This window comes from Varanus komodoensis, unplaced genomic scaffold (assembly GCF_004798865.1).
Source record: "Varanus komodoensis strain SLA01 unplaced genomic scaffold, ASM479886v1 scaffold10, whole genome shotgun sequence".
NCBI classification, from domain to species: domain Eukaryota; kingdom Metazoa; phylum Chordata; class Lepidosauria; order Squamata; family Varanidae; genus Varanus; species Varanus komodoensis.
In genome coordinates this window covers 26,992,307-27,018,469 of record NW_025335269.1, presented here as the reverse complement: position 1 = coordinate 27,018,469, position 26,163 = coordinate 26,992,307, and the positions used below count along the sequence as shown (strand labels likewise).

The 26,163-nt window shown below is 40.0% G+C and overlaps 1 protein-coding gene across 1 annotated transcript in view; it reads right to left on the bottom strand.

Moving 5' to 3' along the window:
* CSMD1 (CUB and Sushi multiple domains 1) overlaps positions 1-26,163 on the bottom strand; it is a 909,441-nt gene that overhangs the window by 71,664 nt on the left and 811,614 nt on the right. The window contains exons 45-51 of the mRNA XM_044419148.1: positions 22,430-22,575; positions 20,958-21,038; positions 19,013-19,126; positions 11,896-12,084; positions 10,075-10,221; positions 4,077-4,265; positions 2,128-2,313 (exon numbers count right to left, since the gene is read on the bottom strand). Coding sequence (XP_044275083.1) covers positions 2,128-2,313; positions 4,077-4,265; positions 10,075-10,221; positions 11,896-12,084; positions 19,013-19,126; positions 20,958-21,038; positions 22,430-22,575 — 1,052 coding nt within the window. The remainder of the gene's footprint in view (positions 1-2,127; positions 2,314-4,076; positions 4,266-10,074; positions 10,222-11,895; positions 12,085-19,012; positions 19,127-20,957; positions 21,039-22,429; positions 22,576-26,163) is intronic.

The following is a 26,163-nucleotide window of genomic DNA, read 5'->3' as shown; positions in this document are numbered from 1 at the left end:
TCCAATTCTATAAACAAATATGCAGAAGAAAAGCATCTGGATAGGTAATGCACGCCTTTTGGGATTGAGCAACTAATGCTCAGTGTGCATTTGAAATTTCCTTTCTAAAGCTCAAATCCATCACTTCTCAAATAATGTGCAATGGCTCGGGCTTCCTGCAACAATCCTTTGGCTCTGCCATTCACTGCTGGTAAGAAGGGCATGATTAAGCACCACTGCTATGATTTCTAATCCAAGATAAACTACTACATCAAGATCTTTACAATCGGTTTCCTTGTGTATGTGTCAGTTCCTTCCTTCACCTCCATTAGTCATACCTATATCATTTGCATGTGAAAAGGCCAACCAGAAGGCCCTAGATTTGTTTCACTGAATTATGATGGCTACTTGCAAGAAAGTGTGACTTGTGACAGGCAATCTTTCATTCCCACTTTAGATAGGAAAAAAGGTGCTACGGACCAATCCTAATTCCTAAACCACTGGCAATGAAGTGAGCTTTGAGACTAACTTCTGCTGCTAGGGAGCCGAGAGCAGTAGAGATTGTAGCCGTAACTTAGCTGGAAGAAACATGGCACTCTTAGAGTGAAAGGCAGACTAATGAACGTTTCTGAGTTAATGAAACTTTTACAAGTTGCCCTGAAGTTGGCTAGAGCTTCCCAAATCTAGATTCTGCCCAGTGTCGCATTTTGAAAGTATATTTTGTTTTCAGGAGGAAAAAGGTGATGTCAAAACAATTCCATTGTGTTTAGAAAGTGTCTACCATTCTGTTTCCAGATGAAATTCAGTCTAATATAACTGAAACTCCGGGGAAACAGGCAATTAGCAAGATTTACATGAAGACAGACAGTAAAGATCATCTCTTACACCATTCATCAGCAAAAACAACAAGGAGTGTGGAGAGGAGAGGAGAGGAGGCCATAATCATTCATGGACCTGGTGGAGAATAAGATATGAAACACAACTTTTCAGGTATGAGGAGTCATAGCTGTATTAAATTTAAATGGCTCCTCAACAGTCAGTGAGAACATGGTTCATTTTCACCTGAGTAAGGGATATTATTTCAGAGCAAGCTATTCCTTGTCTTTAAAACAGAAGCAGTTAAGTCACCGACCTTGCTTCATTTCTGTGACATACTGTGTGGTGGATGAAAGAGGCTATGCTCAAGTTTTCCCTCCCAGAGGCAGCCAACATTGGTTCATATTTTCATTCAAATATTTTAATCAAAATCCTAGAAATGGTGAAATTGCTCCTTCAAAATGTGTCAAGCAATGTGCCAAGCAATTCTGAAAGATAAGCCTGGGAATGAAAATACTTTTTCTTGACAAATATAACATTGATCTTGGGGCGCTTGCATAACAGCAGCACTGAAATTCCTCTGGTCAGTGCCTCATACTAAACAGATACGAATGAAATGGAAATACATGTTTCACTGCTACAGTGAGTGTATAAAATTTGCATTACTAAGGTATTTTGATCACATCGTACTTCAGTCCAATTGAAATCAGGATAGTTGTGTTAGGCTAATCATGATGTGACTAACTAGTGTTTGAAGGGTCTCCTATCCATGTTTTTTTCCCACTGCTACCATTTGCCCCACTAATGTTATCATTACGAAGGTTGGATTTCATGGTATAGCAGAAAGAGAGGCTGTCTCGACTCCCATGCCCCTATCCCTGGCAATCCTGACTGAGATTGCAATTTCCCAACTGCTATTAGCATGTCCGTATCAAGATTGCTGTGGGGGAAATTAAAGCTTCTCCCATGAGGGACCCTAATCACGTTTGCTGGCATGGCACCGCTACTAGCAGCACTGAAGCAATGCCGCTTTCTCCACCAACTGGCTGGTAACTGATCATCAGCTGGGAAATGTCTTATCCAGTTGATGTCTCGTCTGATCAAAAATGTTTTATGCACTGGTGGGTGTTAGTCTTGTAGGAGTAAGCCCACAAAAAGAATAAGTGCAGAGTAGTCGGCGTTTTAACGTCTGTGCTAAGCAACAGTGAGGTTTGCAGTTTAGGGAAAGTGAAGAGGCCAAGACAAAATATTGTGTTGAACTGTTACCACTAAGGAGGATGAAGTAAATTGTATGGTATAAAAGTGTACATATTTTCTAACCTCCATACTTACGTTTACAGACAGGTGGCCTTCCTTTATTGCTCCACAATCCATCTTCTTGACACACGGCTGTTGCTTGTTGACTAGACTCTAGCTTAAAGCCCTCATTACATTCATATATCACTCTGCTGCCCAAAATAAACTCATTACCCCAGACTGAACCATTTCCAGGGGATTCTGGCATGCCACAGGATACAGCTGAAAAAGGAGGGGGAAGAAGAAAAGCAGTATTCCTGAATGCTTTCATATGTGCTACTGTACAGGAAAAAAATGTGCATTCCACTGCATGCATCATATTGTTGCTGTTACATGATTCACTGTACAACAGTGCAAAGAGAAGCCTTAATAGAAAGCACTAATAAAGATAACCTTTATTCAAGCAGGCCTTTGGCATGGGTTCAGTGCTCTTTTATTGTTTATTGTAGTGTTTTCTAATTGTGCTTTAATTCATTTCTTCTATTACACTTTTAATCATGTTTTTAATTTAAATGCTATCTTTTATTGTTTTTAGCTGACTTGAGTGCCATTTTCTGGTAGAAAGGAACTGATTGATCAATTAATTAATAGGCCACTATTTTTACAATCAATCTCAGAATAGTACAGGGCTGCTTGGAAAGCAAACTGTTACTTGACTATACTCTCTGACAGAGGAAATGCGCACATTCCATTCTGTACGTTACAGCTTGGCAGAGAAAGCATAATGCTTTGCATTTTGGAGTATATTTACCACTTCTGAAATAGTGCATAAATAAATTACACAATATAAGTTCAAGGACTTGGATGGAATCAGTTCACTTCGTAATTCAAATGGCTAATTATCTCCATATACCACCCAGTTACAAGGGCAAATTAGGACAAACTGTATCTTGATTTAAAAAAAAAACCTGTATGAGAGTATTTAAAGTGTACTTAAAAAGCTAAAAAGAAAGGATAAAGACATAACTAAATGGTATTTTATGGACAGAGCTCTTGGCCTGCAAAATATTCTTGCTTCCCTATCTCAAAAAATGTTTTGAAGGGCTGCATCAGGAACCTGAACCATATTCAGATATACTTACTTAGTATGTATTGCTACCTGTAAAGTTTTTGCTGCTTCAACAGCTAAAAGTAACAGTGATAACAATAAATTATTATTCCTTGGAAGGAAGTCAAGTTATTTATGTAGGAGCAGGAGCTGAGTTTCCACTTGACGAGATGGGAAATGAAAAATGCCCTCTGACCTAGCCAGCTTAACCCAAGTTATAGATGTGTGCTTATGAAAATTGAAACTGTCATACAATAGTTAGAGAAAGGAAGTGCACCATTTTCTAAATTAACGAACATGGTCAAATTAAATTTCAATCATTATGTACCATTCAATCCTGGTCTGGTCTAACATCTCTACTGCTTGTTAGTTCCAGAAAGGAATAATTAGCCTTTCTAAAGGTTAAATATTGTGGGCAGATTCTTGGCAAGAACTGGATGCTGTTATCACTGCAGGCGTTCTCAAGGATGAAGTGGCAAGCTGGTTTTTTAACTGCACAATGGCATGCCTCTTCAGCAGGAAATGTTGTAGTGAGAGCCAGTGTGATATAGTGGTTAAGAGTGCAGGACTGGGACCCAGGCAATCTGTGTTCTAGTCCCCGCTTGGCCATGGAGCCAACTGGGTGACTCTGGACCAGTCACAGACTCTCAACACAACCCACCTTACAGGATCGTTGTTGTTGGGTAAGACCCAGAGCAGAAGAAAGAGAATGATGTAAGCCACTTTGACTTCTTTGTAAAACGAAAGCAGGATATAAATCTAATACGTGAATGAAAGAAATCATATAAACATGTCTTCTGTGTGTATTTGGGCATTCTGTTGGCATCTATGTGTGAACACGCTCAGGGAAACAGGAATTCCTCAACTGCTAAAACCAATCCTAACACAGGAATCTTTTTAACTTGCATGTTATTGGCAAAATGTGTGGAAGCCTTACCTTGGCAGAGAGGAAGGGGGAAATCCCATTGATACATGCCATCTGGCCGATGTCGACAAGTCGCATTGCTATGGCCAATCATCCTGTATCCAGGCTTGCAATAATAGTGAACTATGCTGCCCACGGTTCCCCTGGTTTTATTTACAATCCCACCATTTTTCACAATATGGTTCAAACTGCAGTAAGGAGCTACAAACAAACAAGCAAAAATGATTAAAATTGATTAAATAAAATAAAAGAGCATGAATGCAAGCTCTTTCCTCACGATCAGAAGATGCTGAAGGCACAATCCGATGCACATTGAGACAGAAAACCTAATCCATGTGGCCAAGCAGTATTCCCTAAGCAACACCTTCTGACACTACCTTAAAAGTAGGAACAGAAACACTACAATGTGCCTCCCACACCCAGCTCAGACAGCTATCCCTGAAAAATGCCATGGTTGTTTGTATCAAAAGCCACCAAGAGTTTACGGATGTGCCAATCCTCTCCAGCACCTAAGCACCTGGTGAGCGTGGCCAGGGTTCATTGGGCGCTCACCAGAACATGAGCCCCATGCACCGCATAAGCAGCACCATATTGGCCACAGGAATGGCAGCCAGAATCCTTTTTCCTGTGCTTCCTTTTCCCATGCACCAGTGGCTGTGAGCAGGGAAGGAGGCTGCCTGCCAGGAATGGCAGCTGGCACATCCTCTCAGTGCACTCCTTTTCTCCACAAGCTGCCAACAGCAGTGAACGGGGAGGAAGGTTGGCCACTGGGAATGGCAGCTAGAGAGGGTTGCCTCTCAATGCAAAGTGGACTGGAATCCAGGAAGCCAAAACAATCTGGTAGAATCCACCCAAAGCTGATTCCTTGTACATCCTTACAAAAGATGCAGGGATATTAACCATGTCACACTGTCCTTTTCTTTCTGGCATAGGTCATCATACCAGATGACCAAAGCCTCCAAAACCTGGTCTGTCTACTGATTTCTCCTGAAATGGATCCAGATGATTAGTCTCATCCCAGAGTGCCTGGGGCTGGATGGATATCATCTGATCAAGTACCTTGCCAAGGAGGGGAATACGTGCCACCAGCCTAAAGTTGTTAGGCTCTCCTGGGTCCAGGGAAGGCCCCATCATGAGTGGTCTCACCACTATTCCTTTCAGATAGCATGGGACCATTCCCTCTCACAAGCAAGAATAACTTATCCCCTTGGACCATCTGGTTGTTGCTTCCCTGCCAGTTCTGAGAAGCCAAAAGAGGCAAGGAGGATCCAGTATGGAGTTGGTTGCATGGACCTCTCTGAGTATCTTGTCAGCATCCTCATCTGTATTCAATGAAACCTATCCAGTAAAACTGTACCAGGCTGTGCTCAGGGTATGTTACCTGATTCAACTGCTATAATACTAGATACTAATTTCTGGCAGGTGCAAGATATTTGCCCTGTAAATGCCCTCGCAAGTACATTACCGTAGGCCTCGGATGGGTCCACAGCGTTCTTAGAGGCAGTATACAATAGGTTCTGGATAACATTAAAAAACGCCCCTGCCATGCAGAATCCTGAATAAATTGAATAGAGGCAATGGGACATTGCTTTCTGCCACTCTTACTATCCCCAAATATACCTGATTATAGGCACATACCGTGGCTCAACAGCATCCACTAGGAATATCCCTCCACTTGCACTCATGCCATCTCCTATTTTGTTTCATCTCTCTCAGCATTCCCAAGTAGTAACTAGTTCATAAACTAATTTGTTTCAATTTCCCCCAAACATTTGCTGTATACAAAGATGTGCAGTCGTTTTCTGAAATAATTTTGATTCCATGCAGTAATTTGAAGAGGAGAATTGTATAGCGATACCACTATATTTGAGATTTATAGCTTTTTTAAAAAACTAGAACCCCACTCTTGACCAATGTGAGGCTGGTAAAACTACATGGATTTAGAATTTAAAACTTCTGAGTCTTTAACTTTTATTTTATTCAATTCATTTTTATACCGCCCAATAGCAGAGGCTCTCAGGGTGGGTGGGGGTTGAAGCTCTTCCAAACAGAGTACAATGCTTAGGGCCAGTAAAGAGGGTGGCAACTGTTTTGATTGGGACATTAAATTTGGGGAAAAGAGCAAGAAAGAGAAAAGATCAGATTTTCTGATTGTACATTAATTCATTTCATGAATCACTGCTATTCATTATTAATTGTGGCACTGATAGGTCCCCATCAAAATTGTACACACTGATATATGTGAGACAGAATTACATTTACTCTGTATTTGTAGATAAGGGCTTCTAGTGATAATCTTTTCCTACTTTTTAGATATAGATGATATATATAGGTATAGTTATATAGAGAGAATGGTATCCTATGCATGTCTGCCCAAAAGTAATTCATACTGAGTTCCACAGGACTTAGTCCCAGATCAGAATTGCTTCCTGACTGAAATAAAAAACACAGGCCTTCCTTTGCTTTTGTCAAAAAGTCATTTATGGATTTTTTTCGGAATTAGGAAATCTAATAACTGTGTTTGAAATTCTGTTTTAATACTTTCAATTTTTAAAATCTGGTATGGCTTTAATAACATTTCCTTCCTCTGTATTAAAAATTACCCTTATAAATAGCAGTTAGTAGCAAGTTGCACTGACTGTACAAGAAGACTGTCAACCCCCCCCCCCCCCCCCCGAAATCACTCTCAGGAAAAAATAAAACTTGTCCTGTTTATCCCCTTGCCCTTCAGTGTCATACTGTAACAGCTACATAACCAGCCTTTCAGACAACACAAATAATTTCCCCTTAAGTAATTGCGGCTCCACCAATCTGTGCATGAGTATTTGTTAGGCAAACGCTGTAGTTTTGTTGAAGCTGGAATTCTATGCATGCTTACTTAGAATTAACCCTACTGAATTTGGTGGGATACACTCCTGGGTAACCTTCTGTCTTAAAAGCATTCATGGTTAAATACAGCACTGGGCATGTTATGCAGTTGGGGATACAAGAGGAATGCAATTTCTTCACTAAGAACATGTAATTTTGTGTCCTGAATAAAATACACAAATGACATGTTTTCTGAATCTGCTTAATTTATTGTGGTTCTGCAATGAGCTATGGAGATCATTTAATCCCTATCCTGTTCACAGGACATTCCTTGCAGTGTGAGAATTTTGCACCAGATAATAATTGCATATTTTCAAGCTTACCTACTCAGCCATATAAGACAGCAACTTGAAAATGGGTTTGCATGGTGTGGACAGAGAAAGAAGACATCTGTACCTCCAGTGAAAAGGGTCATGGCTTGGGCTCATGGTAGAGTCTTTTGCGTGTGGGAAGATTCAGAGTTTAGTCCCTGGAATCTCCCTTTGAGCTGAGAAACATGCCTGCCTGTAATCCTGGAGAGCACAACTAGACAATGAGGACAATACTGAGCTAGGCTGCAATAGTGTGACTTGGTAGAAGGCAGTGGTCAGTAAAAGATAGGACAGTCCAAGGGGGTAGCTGTCCTGCTTTTTTTTTTCCTTTGGTGATGTTAGGTCCACACCCTGTAAACATGTGGCCATGTGAGGACTGGTAACAGCAGAGGTGAAAAGGGTTGATGTCCTTTCCATTTTAGAAGCTCATCAAGGAAGGACATGTTAGTGAACTCTACAAAACATTTTGGACATGTGCTATTTGCCAAGCCTTCTGCAAAGTCAGGGATGGAGGAACAGGGAGGAAAGCAGGGAAGCAGTAAATCATTACAACAGGCTGATAGTTGTGTGGCAGCCTGCTGGCTCAGTCACAGCTGCCATTGCATCAATAGCCTTTTTGAGCCCCTGTTTCTCTCACATTTTTCATGCTGCTGCCTTCCCTCATTTAGATGCAGGCCCAATTGCTTATTCTGCTGCTTGCTGTTATTCTTTTCTCACGCTGGCTGTCTCTCCTGTATCAGATGTAAAACTTACAGGCATGGAGAGAACTGTGCAGCCTTTCAGGACATGCAGTCAGTGCAGCAGGAGAAAGTTTCACTGAGCTGTTCTCCAAAGATGCTTTCCCCATGTGCAAGGTGTATAGATGTGTGTGTGAGAGAGCAAGTGCATTTGTGTCCTGCAGATTAATTAGTCTGTAGAGCAACCTAATGCATATCCTGTCCAGATTATCAATGTCTACCTAGTGAGCTCTTGTTTGTCTTTCCAAAGAGAAAAGGCTTTCCAGAAAATATATGCCCATTAACTTTTCAATAGGCCATTGGTTTAACCTGAAAGCATTTCCATCGGTGCTTCAGGGTCCTTCAGATTTGCCATGGACATGAAGTCAGTATTTAAAATTTATGGGTAAACAGAGATATTGCTCCTCCTCAGGCAGAGAGAAGACAGAACAACAGACCTGTATTGGTCACAGCCTTATTTCTCAGAGGAATACACTACTATGGGATATTGATTAAAGCTTTGAACTAGATGTGGGGAACTTAGTTCAACTTTCCACACAGTCATGAAGCTCACTGATAAACCTTGGGCCAGTCACTACTGCGTGGATCATTGTTCTTACTGCCCATCTATATGCAGCGTAGAACTGTGGAGAGAATCACACATGCTGCCCAGCGGTCCTTGGAGGAAGAGCAGGACTAAAATGTGATAAATAATCCATATCCTGGAAGTTTGGATTGCAGGTATGAAGACTGGGCTAGAATCCTTGTACCTAGCAGACTTCTTTCCTGTGCTCAGCCCTGGCCAGGAATAAGCCAAGCCAAGATCAAAAATGCTAATGGCTTCTTTGTGCAATGTATGCAAAATACATGATCATTTGCACAAATACATCAAGTGCATGCAGTATGTAATTCTTTGCACTAAGTACTTAATTCTTTACTCTAAGTGCACAAAGCTTGCAAGTCACATCTGTGGAAGCAGAAGTCTGCTTCCAGAGAGGGTGTGCCAGTGGTGTGTGCACAAGCTGGCCCTGTGGACTCACTTGAAGTTACTTTCTGCCCCTGTCCCTATGAATGCTTGATGCAAGGTGGGCTTAGGGCAGAAGGAAAGGGCTCAGAGTCTGGAGTAGCCATGCAAAGGAAATCTGACAGATTCCTACCCATGACCAACTGGATTTCTCACCCTTTTAGATACCTCAAAGGGTAAAAGGGTCCTTCCATGGTCTTTTCATCTAACCAACCAGCCAACTCCCATGGCACTTGTTATTGGAAGAAAAAGGGTTATATCAGCTCTCTTTAAGCTGTTATAGCAGGAACAGACAAACTTTGGGGGGGGGGCTGATATAGTTGGGGGATACATTCCAAGTGGGAAAGTTGTTAGGGGCCATGTACTACTGGTGGTAGGTGGGTTCAAAATCAAGTGCAGGTGAGGTTTCCTTTCTCTTCTATTCCCTCTTACCCCTTCATTCAGTGATCCATCTCTCTCACACACACGCATGTGCCCTACATCCATCCACACAGACAAACACACACATCCACTTACCAATACAGATGCAGGTGGAGTCTACCCCAAACCCCTCCCCACCAGCAATGGAAGGGGTCCCATATTTCTCTCCAGTGATCCTGCTGCAGCCAAGATAACTTTTTCCACACTGGAAATGGCGATTTCCTCATGAGAGTGGGATGTTAAAGCCTTTTCATCATGATCACAAACAAGACTGGTGTTCCTATGTCACTAACAAACTAGCCATATACATATATCAGTGCTTCTATTTACTAAGCATCCACACATACAATACTAACACATGTCAATACAGTACATAAGATGAGACAAGTCTGTATTTGGTGACGTGTATATTAAACTGCCTTATACCAAGTTAGACCATTGGTCAATCTGGCCCAGTATTGTCCATTCTGAATGGCAGATGTTTCCAGTGGTTCACCAGGCAACATGTATAGTAGTGCCAGGTAGAAATGCCAGGGACTCAACCTCTGACCCCTTGGTAGGACAGCATTTACCCTATCATTCTGCCCTGCCCTGCAAATTGTTATATGTCTCGCATGCATTGTGTGAGTAAATGTTAAAGCAGAACTTAATACTAAAGCATGGTTACTAACCTGAATAACGTATCTTGAATCCTTTCTTACTGGTTGCATGGTCAGTTGACCAACGCAGATATAACTGATTGGATTTGCTTGTGTAGTTAAGTTGCCCAGTGTGATTTCCACTCAAAGCAACCAGCAAAGGGCTTTGTCCAGAAGAGCCTGTAGAAAACATACAAAAACAGATGACAAAGAATAATCCTGCACCAAGCAGGGGGTTGGAATCAGTGCCCTTATAGGCCCCTTCCAAGTCTAATATTCTATGATGCTATGATTTAATCATTTTATGAAATGTTGAGACTTTCACTGATTATAGTAGGTGAATCCAGGCTGTATACACGACTGCTTAGAATAATTAAAATTATACTAAAAATGTGCAATTATCATAATTACACCAACAATAGGGGTGCATATGAAATTTGCTTGATCTCACCTGACGTGTGCCTCTGGACTAAAATGAGAAGGGAACATAGTCCATCCTATAGACTCTGGACTACCTCCAAATACCACCTGTATTTCTTTTCCTCTTTTATACGGTATATGCCATGCAGAGCAGCTAGAAAGCACAACACATGCCACGAGTGTTGCAGCTCATACTGGGATGCCCTGGGATGACAATGTGTCCCATTCAGGCACATTGGACAGAAAAAAAAAGCCCTGGCAGCCCCTATGGGCTGATAGAGGCAACCATTTTTTTTTCCCGGTCAGCATTGCTGGAAAAGGCAAAAGTCATATGCAGTGTGAGTTGAACCACACATGGCAGCAGCCGCATTTTTTAGCTGTTCCAGCCACCTAGTCTCTGTAAAAAATTAAAAGAGAAAGAAAGAAAAAAGAGTGAGCCCTTGCGGCATTTTGCAAGTACCTTCTAACTTTAATGACTTCATAGAAAGTAGGGTGAAATTGTGTGGACTTTTTCAGAAGAAATCAGGAAAAACATCCATGTAGGAGTGGAATAGAAGGGACTTACTGAGTCGGTTTGCATGATTGAAAAAGCAATAAAGCACCACTGATTTTTTTTTCTCATCCCACATGAGCCAGATGTGCACTTCCAAATTACCATAATTGCCCTTGCTGGTTTACCATGTCATACCAACCTGACAAAGGTGGTCAACAGGCTTTGCAGAACAGCCTGGCAGTCTGGAAGAAGCCTTAGGTGCAGGGTTGTAAGCCCACCCACCCTGCCAGGTATGGACAGCACTGTGAACCACACCTGGCAAGGGTAATTCTGGCAATTTGGCACTGACTGACTGGCTTGCATGGGTCCAGCTACATTGGTTTCTTTTCCTTCTCCAATTATTTGAATTGACCTGCCTGTTCACAAATACTAAAGTGATACAAACCGAGCCAAAGTTGTTCCATCATCCCATGGCAGTGTTTCCTCAAAACTCACTGTTTCTATGGAATGTATTATTTAATCTTTACCTCAAACTGAAATAAAAGCCTGTTCCTGACTAAGGTTGCCTCATGGTATACCTCTTCAGATGCAGATGGGGGCCATATGCCCAAAACAATCTTTTTAAAAACTGCTGATAGAAACATCTTAAGTCAGTGAGAAAAGGTCATCAGTCAAACAAACGGCCTGATTGGTGGAGGAAGTGTTAATCTGGGTTTCCTGGCAACAAACATGTATTCCCAACACCTGCACTGCCTTGTGGGCAGTTTTATATCCTTTTTAGACTAGTAATCTAAAATGAAATAATATTTTGCAGAGAGAAAACATGTGACATGTGTGCCCTTCTTTTCACTGAGCAGTCAAATACAGTATTGCATAATGCACCATTTGGCATTAATTACATTTTATTTTACTGCATCAACAATAAATGAAATTCTTCTCACCATCAAAGATTTCCAGTTCATCAAACTGTTTTTCACTTTGAAATGTTTCTACAAAGATAGAGATGTTATAATTTGGTTCAACTTTAATTGTCCAGGCACATGTTTGTGAATTTGGGTAGTTGCCTGGATAACCTGGACTGAGGATTACTCCGGATGAATCTGTACGAACTTCATTTGCTGGACATTGTGCTATAGAAAGAAAAAGAGAAGACAGATCATGAAAAGTTGTTTATTCTTTCATATTTTTTCCTTTGTGTGTGCGTGTGCATGCATGTGCATGTGGTGGTACTTTAAAAAAAAAACTGGTAAAGATCTTCAATCTCCCATTCTCCAGTTTTGGAATTTACAATTTGTTGACATGAAAATCAATCAAGATGCAGGTTTTGTGCATAAAAACTACTGTACTATAAACCAGCTGTTAGGTTCATAAAAATAGATATCAGAATGATATGAAACCTTCATCAGAAGCAAATTCTCAATATAGAGAATTCATTTACATTCCATCTAAATTTCACAATTAAGTGATTATTCACATTTGCTTAGAGAAAATATCCTGGTTAAGTTTGCATGTTTCTAACATTTTCCAGTAAAGAATATGTTTTTGTTTTGAATATATGAATGAAACATTTTTGCTGATGCCATCACATTTCTATGACTATCAGATATAATCTGGAAAAAAATCTAGCAATTAATTAGTTAAACTACTTTTTAAAAAGATAAATCAGTCTAGATACAGAGAACGTTGATCTAAAAATATCACTCTAAACAGGCAAGTTTATTTAATTAGTCCACTCTGCTCTTAGATTTTTTAGTGTAATGAGGATTGTTTAGCAAGAATGAGATATGACATGATTGTGCTTTATTAGTTCAATAGACTTCAAAACAATAATGTGGAGGAGGAAAAGTAAGACAGCATTGTAAGGTGATGAGGTCTTACGCTGGACCTAAGCCCCTTACTCCTCTGACAACTTGAAAGTCAAAGGCAAATACTGACGTGATTTTTGTTCTTTTGCAGTGCAATCTGTGCGAACGTCCAGAGGCGATACTGTAGTTTTAAGATCCATCATCAACACTGGGATTATATCTTATAAATCCACATCATGTGAGTTGACTCATGCCCATGCAACAGAACTTTCCATTGGTTCTATTCCCTGCATGTCTGCTCATAGCCAAAATCTGCTCTGGAAGCTAGCCCAACTCTCCAGAGCACATCTAAGAAAGACACATGGAGCTGCAGAGAAGGCTCAGTCCACTCTGCCAGAGGTTTCTGTTCTTCTGATGGACACACAGGAGAACCTGTGTGTCCATCAGAACCACAGAGTCCTGCTGGGCATTATCAAACTGCTCACTCTGGAATGGTTTCTTAATCTGTTGTACCATAAAGGTTGAGCTGATAGTTATTGCGGGGAGATGCTGCTTGAAAAAACAGTACGGATAAGGGAAACGTCCTCCTTCAATTCCCTTATAGGAAGAAGGAATTGAAGGAATTTAAGTACTCCTTCAATTCCCTTACAGTACTCCCTTATAGAAGAAAGAGGGGAAGAAATCTTACATAAGGACAACAATGAACACCAGACAGCAAGGGAAGTACTGTGGCAAAGTTGGGGACATGCAAGACAAAACAACCAAACAAAAACAGCTTCTAGGAAGAAATGACATAACTGTAAGAAACTTAACCACTGTCAAGCATCCATGAAAACAGAAAGAGACTGAAGCTAGGATGCACACTGTAAACATGCAGAGTGCCATGCTGTGTGCAACAAATCAAGTGATAAATGTGACGCAGAAAAAGCAGCACATGGGTCCTCTTTGCACTGTTTTTTTACTGTCTCTGAACTTGAGTGAACTAGGAGAATATTCCACATTAGTTCTGAGACTGGGACATACAACAGTCCTTTCCTGTTAACTGGCATTCCACCTCTTATTTTTACATTGTCATTGCCATGAAAACTTAGAATAACTACATATTATTGCATCAAGACTATTTTTGTGTATTTTTTTCGATGCATTCATGCCCTCCCAAATGTTGGTAAACCACCACAACTTGATATTGCTGCCACTATAAGCAATACTTAGAAGTTGGAGAGGGGAAGACATGATTGACCTGAAGGGAGCTGCCATGAAGGGCACGAGTACAGCTCCCACAATAAAAATGGAATAATGGAGACCACTAATTCACTGCTCACATGTTGGGAGTGAGGCCCAGTGACTACGAATGCAGAAATCCAATGTGAAATCTAGATGAGAAGAAATTCTGAAAAGCATCTCTGTGAACCAGACGGTTCACAGACGGGCTCCCAACCACCAATTCTGATGGTATTCCCACCCCTGCAATATTGTTGAAATGACAGAAAACACATCAGAAGAGGAATGGGAAAAAATGAAAAGCTGAATGACAAAACAGTGAAAATCAGTGATGACTGGAAAAATGCACAGCATGGAATATTCAGGCAGAGATGGTGACAAGCAACAAAAGTCTATCGTAAAAGCCTTCATGGCTTTGTGGTATTCTGCATGCCTCTGTACCTTTGGTTTTCTCTGAAGAGTGTTTAGACCCACAATCTTTTGGTGCAACCTGCTACCAGTGTCTGTGTATGAAGAACTGCAGTACACTCTCCATCATGCAATCCATTATTGTTTAGTGCTGGGTCTACTTGTTTTTTCCTTCCAGTGCTCATTAGAGGCACAAATCTCTTACAATCAGTCTGAAGAGAAATCTCACTTCTGTGTCCTGTCCAGCTTTGCCTACTTCATTCTCATTGTCTTGGTTTAAATGCTACATTTGCACTCATGTTGCTAAACTGCTATTCCTAACTATTTTTAGGAGAAAAAAAATCTGAGTGTTTCATGCTGTTCAGACACTTCTTTTCCCTAGAGGTACAGCATGTACAATGACCACACCAGTGTGTAGGTGGTCAAGACAACAGAGATTTCAACAGCATAAAGGGTTATATAATCATGATTATTTGGGAAAAGATTTACTTGACACGCATCTGAACCAGATTTAGTGTCCTGAGAGAACAAATGCTGATTGAAGAAGCAGCCTGGTACTTAAGGGAACACGTCCATTTGTTTCCTTTTGTGGAGTTTCTTCCTGGCTAACTACTGTCCATATGGTAGGGCTAGCTTAGAAATCTACCACCTTAGCCAAATTTGGAAACAGGCAAATTGACAGGATCTAGTATAAGCAGCTTGGAACCGACATTCAAAACCAGGGCTGGGCAATGTGTGGCTCTTACATGTTTTAGCCTAGTCATCAGCCCTACCCCACACAGCCAATGAGATCATGGGAATTGAAGGCTAAAGCATCTTGAGTGCTGCAAGCTGTACATTCCTATTTTAGAAAGGGATGCATCACCGTAAGGATATCAGGAAGGAAAGCTGGACCCAGAACAAGTTGCTGTGGTTGTTAATATGATCGTTAATTTTGTTTATCTACTGCTCAATAGCAGGAGTTCTCTGGGTAGTTCACAATTTCTCAAAAATACATAAAAGAGGTACAATAAAAGTAAAGATACAATAAAATACAATATAAAATTCCAATGTATAGATTTAAAACAGTTTAAAATTCCAATATACAAAAATGCAATGTACTTTAAAAATCTAAAACAATTTCCATAAAACTAGACCTAATTAAAACAGCCAACATAAACAAACAATGCCATGAAATGCCTAATAGAGCCCAGGATATTGACACAAAGGTAAAGGATGCAACTGTTCATTAAACATTTGCAAAATACAAGCTGGAAGGTTGTGGAATAGGGGACTCGAGTATGAGAGAAAGAAAAGGGAATTGGCAAGAGAAGAGAGGGAGAGAAGGGGCCTTTTAGATATTCTGCTGAGATGACAAATGGAAGTTGGAAATCTTCAGTGGTTAGTTAAATCCAAGGAAGGGACTAACCATCCTTACTCTTAGACCATTCATAGGCGAGGAGCACAGAGTAATGGAATGCAAGGACAGGCACCTAGCTGGGAGTTCCAAGAGGGACTTGAAAAGATCTGATTCCCACAGACAGTACAGCTTTCCGCTGGGCAGGAAAGCTAGATGATATGGTACACAGATAGGCACACACAAGAGAGAACATCAGGCAGGTTCAGGCAGAGTGTCTCCCAGCAGCATTTATTGAAAGCACCCTAAATTTAGGAATCAGAGCATTTCTTCTTTAAGAAAAAAAAGATAATAGATACCTATTGTAAAAGAATCCAGTAATAAAATACTTGTAGCCATGCCATACTGGACTATAAGCTACAATATGGTTGTAAATAAAGGATAACTTGTTCCAAATAAGTCAAAGAAATTTTAAAAGATGACAGCCAACCAAAAGAGCTCAGGGACACACACTGTGTGTAGATCAGCATTGTCTCCAGAATCAAGAGTAAGATTTGAAACTGACTGGGCCTGCAGAAAGGTCTGTTGTGCACATGGAAACTGTGGACCCTCCGATGAAACATGTTTGATAGTGAATGAAACAGCATGTGATATACAGAGGTATCTGCAGGAGGAGATTCAAAATGAGCAATGATCTTCCAGGGTTGCAACTATCTTTAGCAGAGTATGGTTTGAAGGCACATAAGGCGTCCACCATGGTGAAGTTAAGCAGGCCTGGGACTGGAGGGAGGACTACCTGGGAACTGCATGTAACCACACTGAATTCCACAAAGGGAGAAACATAACAAATAAACAAATGAACACATTTGTCCATTTTGGTCACCTGCTTTGGGAACCTTTATGTGCCTAGAAAGTTGCTCTTAGAACATAGCAAAACCTAAACTTCCAATAAATATGATTTCAGGTATTTATCATGATACTCCCCTTTGCTTTGTTGAAAAGTTTGCTTGTTTTTCTGAACCAAATACCACAGCAATGGCTCAATATTCCACATAGCTTGCATGCCCATGTGGTGCTGTTTTCACGTCCCCTTTTAGAGAGGGGAAGTGAGCAGCAGCTGTGTATTGAGAACACACATGCACACTGGAGCCCTGCAATATGTAAAAATAGGAGAGAGCTGATGGATCCTTTTGTATGGGTTTTGAATGGGTTGGGCTACTTGGGTGGAACCAGGAAGTCATCTGAGGCAACTCCAGCTGGTTTTGATGATGTACAGTTAAACATCCTTAAAAGCTTTTTCACCTCTTCTATTGGATTGCTTGCATCCACTAGGTAGATGGGGATAATGTTGTAACTGGGCCACAGCCTAAAGGAAATAGTAATGCTTTATCCCCCAGGTACATGACTGCATATAATTGTTTATGTTTCTCTGTGGGCTTTTTCTGCAGCACATTTATCACTTGATTTGTCGCACACAGCATGGCACTCTGCATATTTACAGTGTGCATCCTAGCTTCAGTCTCTTTCTGTTTTCATGGATGCTTGACAGTGGTTAAGTTTCTTATAGTTACGGCATTTCTTCCTAGAAGCTGTTTTTGTTTGGTTGTTTTGTCTTGCATGTCCCCAATTCTGCCACAGTACTTCCCTTGCTGTCTGGTGTTCCCTGTTGTCCTTATGTGAGTTTTCTTCCCCTCTTTCTTCTATACTTTTGCTGATAGATTCTATTGTCTGTCTTCCCAGGATTGTAATCCTTTCTTTGGACATCTCTGCTGCAATCTCCAAGCTTCTCTTTATGAGTCAGCTTGCCACTCTCAGCAATCTCTCTCATACTTATGTGTCTAGTATTCCACACATTATCTGATCCCATATTAAGGAGTCTTTGATATCTCTAAAACTACAACTGGCTGCTAACATCTTCAAACCGGTGCAATATACCTCAGTGCTTTTCCACATGAAATATCTCTCTTTCCACAGCTTCATTCTTTCTGAGGTTGCAGAATCACGAAAGCAGTCTGTTATTGCAGCCAAAGTCTGTACTGTGTATGGAATGTTTGCACACAGTGTCTCACTCATTTTTCTCCCACTCCCCTTTCTCCAATTGCATATAGAATCAGTTTCATTTTCAGGGACTCTAAATTCCTCATGCCTGGTTTTCCATGCCTGGACTGGAAGGTGTAAAGTGCTTGGTGGTTTCAAGCTTCTCTCTCTCTCGCTCTTCTCCCTGTTCCCCACCTCACAGTTTCTTATCATTCTGTTTAGGATTCAGTCACTGCTTCCATCATGTTTTCTGGCTGGTGGACTGCACCCCACAGGTTCAAACACACTGCTTCTAAACAAGCTTACACAGTATATTTAAACAAAGCCTTCTACACGGAGCTCTCTTGGGCCGTGACTATTCTCTCCTCAGGCCAGAAGCAGTGGGGGTCATTTTTATTTCCTGGCTCTTCCCAGAAAGTACAACCCATTCTGCATTCAGGCCGGATCCGGAAGTTCTTTCATATTGTTAGAGCACACATACCAAAACCACTGCAGCATGGTATTTGTCTCCACCTTTTAATACTACTCTAACATCAAAAGCTCTCTCGTCCTTCACATATATCAGAAATGCAATGTTGTGCTCAGTCTCCTGAACTGCTGCTCTCTAATATTATGTTTGCACATCTTATTTAGAGTGCAAGCACTACAAAACAAAGAAACCTGCTGTCACCAGAAAGTGGAAATGATTTCATACTAGCTATTTAGTTTCCAAGTACCTCCAAATTACTTTAGTCTTGACATTTGTACAATGTAGTTTGATAACAGTGTTTTGTTCGCTCTGGTATTCATTTTGAAACCATTTTGGTTTTGTCCTTCCACAGTTATGTAACAGTTCCCATTTTCTCACTAATTAACATTTTGATATGTTACCCAAAAAGTATGTGTGGCCGGGGCGGGGGGGGAGGGGAATGGAAGAATATCTCAACATGAAGATTTCCTACTTTTTAAATTATCATTTTCCTTATACATTTTTGCAATCTACAAACAAAAAATACATTTGCTATTAATAAACACTCTGCTAGACACATTTTCAATCAAACTTTTTAGCTATATTGCCATATCCGTGGATACCAAAGTAGAAATGGAGTATACACAAAAGGTTTTAATTTAGATTCTCAACACTTTTAAAGTGTAATAATCACAAATTTGCATACTTGTTGCTTGCTTTGAACAAAATGTTAATATGAAACAAAACAAATAAAGCACTATCATAAAGCTGACATGTCATAATGCTAGCAGCAGTATACATACCTTCACAAAATGGAGGGGAGCCATCAAACTGGAGTTGTGCTTTCAGTTTGCAAAACATCATGTCATTTCCAACCAAGGTGTAGCCAGGATGGCACATATACTTGGCAAAATCTCCTGAAAGTGTTGAGAATGCATATATTTGAATTTTATATATAGTTATGATGTACTGTCCTGCCTTTTCACAGTGATGCCTTGAGGCACTGACAATAAAAACTAAAATACAGTAAAATAACAAGAATAAAAAGCACCAGAAAAGTAAAATCTGCAATTTAAAGTCTAACTTGAACAGGAGATGAAAGACAACTTAAAAGGCTCCCTTGTATCGTTCGGTTCATGGGAGAACAGGGCAGACTTTGCTTAGCATCTAAAAAATATTGAAGGCACTGGATAAGCACATCTCAGAAGGGAGTTCCATAGTTTGAGCACCACCTGTGTAGAGGTGTCTATATATGCATATACCTACACAAAACACCTCAAGATAGAAGAGCAAATTAATATATAGAATTAGTAAATTGGAATTTGGAACAATTCAGAAAGGAGGATTTAGAAAATTTGACCAACATACTATACTGAGAAGAGAGAGGGGAAAACAATTATGCAGTCATAAACAATGCCCAGTTTCTGAAGTACAAAATTGCAGTGGACTCCAAACCTATTTAGTTGCATACAGGCAAAGAGAGTCATGTTTAATTCCCATTGAAATCAGTGGGACTGACTTGATTCATGACTAATTTTACGTTATTTTCAGTAAGACCTGAGTGTGATTCAATTAAACTGCAATCCCAGCCATCTTTATTCAGAAGTAGTTCACTTCTGAATGTAGACACTGAAACACTTTAGAATATTAGCTACTGTTACATTTTTGCTTTATAATTACAATTTTCATCATGAAAATACTTCTATTTAGTGAAAGGTTAATATATCTTCCCTTTGCCTCTTGGTATTTCTTTCTGTACTAAAGAATCTGTGGAAGATCTTTTCATGCAGTGTCCCTAAGCTTGGAACTACACATTCTATTTTTTTCCATGCATGTCTAATGACCAAGGATGGCAGAACACAGAATGGATAAATCTGACCATTCTGGTTTCTCCTAATTTCCCATTTTTCTGGGCTTCATTTTGTTCCATCTCATTTCCACATCAATGTGCATCCACGCAGAAATTAATAGGGGCTTTTGTATGTATTTCCTTATTTGCACAGTTTTGGAAGAAGCTCTCTTTTCTATTGTGTCTTTTGGAAACATTAGTTTCACAAATATACAATGTCAGAGTGCTTTTTTATCCAGGGCTCTGCGCTGCAAAACTGGCATGCCAAAGGACAATGAGATTCTAGATTGATTTGAGAATTGTACATTTTGTAAGCTTCTATCAGTGTATGAACTGAACAAAATACTCTCCCATTCCCATATGGGAATTGTAGTTCAATAACAACTGGAGACCCAAAACTGAGAACCACTTTTGAATTTATTAAATTTCCACCTTGCCTATGAGCCAGAATGAATACCAATATAGACTTCTTCCAGTGCAACTAAAACCTCACCCAAACTTACATAATTTCACCCAGAATTTTAAAATATGTCACCATAAGAGACTAGGTAAGTATGAACTATGCATGTATTAAAAATAATTGAAAAGCATGAAAGTGCATTTGTGCATCTATAACGCTCAGCACTTGATGTTTTGGTTTACATTGTGCTTTAAAGAACACACTTCAAAAAAAAAAAAAAAAAAAGGTCAACTCTGTTTCCCCAAATTCTTTAACTGGAATACTTTCACTGAGCTATCTATAAATGTGTTGGATGAGAGCACACAGTTTTCAACACAAGTGACGTTTTATCTATGTCTACAATTTTGAATGAAGAGGACATTTCAAGTATATCAATGATGTTAGAAGTCTGAATAGCAAACCAGTGTGTAGGCATGTTAACACAAGAATCAATTATCACCTATTTCAAAATCATCATCTTCTGTAAGCAACTCAGCTTGCGGAACTGCTGGCGGAGGCTGGCACTTCTTAAGCTGATATGCTGTAAATGGAATCAAATCTGTATTATTAGTTGTTTGAAAATAAGCGTTATCATAATTGGCTATTTTTAACCTGACAGCAAATGTTTCTGAGCATAGCGGAAGCTAAGAAAACCATTTTTTTATGGATCCCTGGTTATATGGACCTAAATTCTCAGCTGGAATAATTGCACTACTATTTTGCATAGTTCCACGTTAATCCATAAATGTTGAAAAAAAACCCTCTACTAACATAATTTTATACATCAACCCTATTCAGAAAATCATGTTCCAATGTGAAAGCTTTAATGGAAACCCAAAATATATATGATACATCTTATTTGGTGCAATCTAGAACTCAGATCATCTGCACTGTGAGCATGTATGAGCCACAAAAACTCATGGGCATACCTGAAATGCAGAGCCCAAGCTTGCTGTAATAGTCACAGGTGTAACTGGCTAAGCATGTTCGTGGTCTTATGGGTACTGAACTAGGGCTATTGCAACCACTCCAATGAGCTAAAAGGATGCTGTTGGTTGTGATGGGAATCGTTGAAGTACGAGGGCCCACATTGCCCCCTAGTTCCTCCGGGACATTTGCCACTGCCCTGCTGCTGAATGTCCCACCAAAATTTGACCCACAGGGCACATGTGGCCTCACTCTGCCGCTGGCTGTTGCACGGTCTTGGGGCCAAGGGATTTAACACAGAACAACGGATCAACAGGGAATAGCAACAGTGCAATATGGTGCAGTGTCAGGTTATATATTGATGAAACTAAAGTCTTTATACACAGTGCAGTATTTATTCTTACTATTATTATTATTAACAATTGCATTTCTATACTGCACATAGCTAAAGCTATCTGGGCATTACATATACATAAAACAATTGAAAGTAATTCTTTTACCTAGAAAGGAGATTTCATAAATAAAAAGAATTTCAAATAAACACTTGCAGTCTTTTGCTACTTAACCTTGCCCTTTTTGGGTTTAACAGTATATTTAGACTCTGACGTTGGTCCAGGGCTGCAAGTGAGAAAATATCCTGTTTCTAAGCAGCTGAAAATGTCTTGATGGAAGATTAGAACATCATTGTATTTGTGTTTCCCTAATACTAAAGAAGTCTTTTGGATTTACTGAGAAATGTATGGCCTGGGTTAAGTGGGCCAGAGTTTTTCCATTAAAATATTAAAAACCAAGTAACTCAATATTAAATATTTAGCACTCATTTTGCAGTGGATAATAAAGGCTGATACTCTAGAGGTTTTTATTAAATGAAAATATGCCAATTAAACCAATCTAATTTATTCTAACATCAGTAGGCGGAAAATATCCTTTTAAAGCTCCACATGCTGCCACTTTCTATCTTTTTCTCTCACACATGGTTGGTAAGATGAGAAGAAGAAAACTGACCATGAAAATTGAGAACAAAGAACCCTCCAGTGGAGAAGTCACTGTGAAACTTGAGAAGGACTTGATTGCTCGAACTATAAGCTGTCTCAAGAGCTGTATTCCCACTGAACACTCCCAGCTGAGGTGAATTTTGGTCTGGTCCATCCCTAAGGACCGAGAGAAAGAAAGCAGAGTCAGCAAAAGAGTGTAATTAAGATTTAAATTAACTCTATTTTCTCTTGATGGTAGCATTAAATCTTCAAGAAGGCAGCTTAATCCTAACAATTGGAGCTTGCCAATTCATTTGTATTCAAATCTATGTATATGATAAGAATATTCCCTCCAGAGTGAAAGCCTGACCTTTCAGAGAAGGTTTGCAAAGGTGTGGGAAAAAACATTTATATTAGAGTAGATGACCTACTGAAGAATTTGCTCTGAGATCACTCAAGTTCTTCCTTCATAATATTATTATCTATAGAAAAAGGGTTATTTCACACATGTGCAGTTCTTAATTATGTTAATATTTGCCACGAAACTCAGCCTTAATATCACCTCCAATTGCAGGCTAAGAAATAACTTTGAATGGCGTATTTAGTAAACCAGATCAAAAACATGATTTTGAGTCAGCTGAATGAGTCAAGGACACGGTATGAAGTCATGCTATTCTCACTGTATTATGCAATAATATTTTAGCTCCACACAGACCAGAAAAAAGCAGTTGCTGCATTCATGTAAAATGTTGAACCAGAATTCTACGGGATGCTTCTGGATCATGATTCAAGGGCAGGCTGGCTGGTACGCACTGCCAAACAACCTCCACTTGGCCCCCTCCTGCCAGGGCTTGTGTTTTAACATTAAGGGAAGTGATCTGTCCCTGGTAACCTTTGTCATAATGAACTTCCCCTGAGAGGGTCCACTGAAGTTTAGGCCTTCAGGTACTGGAAGGCTTGTGTAGAAAGAAGTCCTCCACTCCAAGCCATGCAGGGCTATAAGGAGATGCACCAGCAGTTTCGACTGAGCTTGGAAATGAAGTAAGGCTACAGAACTGCTGTAACTGCAGCAATGTGTGAATAACAGGTGGCTCTTCTAGTCTTTATGATCTCATACAGCAATCTAGTTTGGAGATTGTCAGAAAATTAATCACTGTGGCCAGACAATCCTGTTCAGAACTGATTGTAAGTTGTGAACCGTCTGAAGCTGGAAAAAGCCACCCATTGCCACCAAAGCCACTTGGACAGCCTCTAGTGACAATGCTGGATCCTAGAATGTCCCCAAGCTAAAGACCTGCTCTTTCTTGGCAAAATAACTCCATATAGAATTGGGCACTTATTCCCAGGAATTAAGAACCACTTATACACAGTGTATATGTCTTGTCAAAATCGAACTTCAGTGCACTGGTTCACCTCCACTCTCCTACTTAATTCAGGCAACTGCAACTTCACTCAGTCAAGTTGGGTGCATAGAGGTATAAAAAGCATGAGGGGCCATAGAGCACAAATGCCACAACTTGAAACAGAATCCCCTGCTACTTTCTGAAACAAACTGCAGGTAGGAACAGAACAACCCCATACACAACCCAGGAAATAGAGCTAGCTGTCATCAACTGACTGGTGACCCTTTAGTTCACCCACCTGCTTTACAATGTAACCACTGGCTTCATATCGATGTCTAAAAGCATCTGATCTAGCAAAATACTTCCATGATCCATGGTATCAAAAGCTACTGTGAGGTCAAGTAGAATAAACAGGGTTGCACTTCCTACCTCTCACCTGACAGAAAGAGGTGATCCAGGATGTCTCAGTGCCAAACTCAGGTTTATTTATTTAAGTTTCGAAATACTGTTCATTTATCAGAAAGTTCTCAGAATGGTTATCTGAATAAGAATTGTTTAAGAAGACTACTCTGAGATGGTGCTGATGCCATCTTCTCAAGCACCTGCCTCCAAAACGTGATGCTAACCACTGGGTCATAATTGTTGCAATCTCCAAGTTCATAGACGGCTTGTTAAGTGGTGGCCCCAGAAGTCTCTTTCAAACTGGCTAGTGCTATTCCCTCTTGCAAAGATGTACAAACCACCACTGGCACCTACCCTTGGGCTTCATTTTAATACTCAACAGTCAGCATGCAGGTGGTTGACTGAAATGCTCTGTTCAACTGCTCATCAGAATGAGCATCCACGTGAAAGCAATAACATGCATAGATATGGTTCCATTCTCCACATTTCTGGATGTCTATCTGTTTTATGTCCACAAATCCTGCTATGTACATACAAACCTGTTCATGCTATGCATGAACATCCTTCTCTGAAGTGAAGTGAATCTGTTTACAGTTTTGTAAACGTTTCAAATTGTATTATCCTTCCCCAACAGATTTTTAAAAAAGTAATACATAATATGGTGTTTCAATGTAGGAGCATAGGAAACTGACTTAAACTGAGTCAGACCACTTAGTTGCTCTCCAGAATTTCAAGTAGAACTCTTTTAGTCCTACTGAAGAAATACCACAGATTGAACCTGGGACTCTGCATGCAAAAGGTATGTTCTTCTACCTAGCTGTTCCTCTCTAACTACTGCAAAAATATGGAACATTTTGCCATCATTCAAGTTAATTTAATGACATATTTAAGCATACATGTTGCTTGTTGTCAGACAAAACAAAGATAAATAGATATGTCTTCAATTCAAAAATGATATCATTAAGGAATTGGGCTACCAGGAACTGGAGAATTTTCTAGTCCTCTTGAAAACATTATCAGAGTTTTACTACTGCCTTTGTTATTAAAAAACATAGTTTCGCCAGCAGAATGTCTACAGTGGAGCATATATTAAGTTGTCACTATAAAGAAGAGTTCCTTTATCAACAAAAGCATCAGCCACATTTTTGTGCAAAAGACATAAGCTGTTTAGACCTTCCAAGTGGTGTTAATCCTTTCAATATGAATTTAGGACAAAGCTACTGTATAGTTCTAAGGCAGGTTGACTAACCCACCTGCCTTAGAATATAATCCCTTGTACTGTAAGAAAAAGGAACCTAAAAAATTCAATAATTCCCCCCCACAGACATTTTTAAATAGCAGTGACACTTCTGGGACTCAGCTTTTGGGTTAGCATATGGATGGGAACACATTCACCTCTGGGATAGGCCCAGCCCCCGCAGTTCCCCTCACAACTCAAGGTACTATTAATTTAAATTGCTAATGTAATAAAATGTGGCATGCTGCTTAGCTTCATGTTCATCCTATCTGGTTAGGCATGTAACTCTTTGCAATGAATATGCATGTGAATTTATACTCCTCTTTTCAAATAGCTGGGAGGAAGTATAACACTGGAATTAAAACACAAATAGTCCATATGATTGTAATCGAGAATGATTGGATCAGAGAGGTCATTTGCAATGTGACCAAATTAGCATTCCAGCACATTAACATCCTGCCTGTTTTACTCTTGTGAGAAATCCCAGACAGCTTACATGGACCACCTATCAGCTGTCCCATCCACGCAGTTGCTTCCTTTCAAAGATGATCAGAATGACAGTGGAAACAACTCTACTGGAATCATCACAATTCCAGTAAGGTACACCCTGGGCTTCACAATTATTTTGCAAGTTAGTCAGGCTTCCTCACCCAACAAATGACTTAAAGGCATTTAACAAAAGATAATTGCAAAGATCAATAAGAGAAAAATAGCAATACCATCAAGCTCCCCCCACCCCCGCAAAAAAAGAGCACAACAAGCATTGGGCTCTACCTAAGTCCA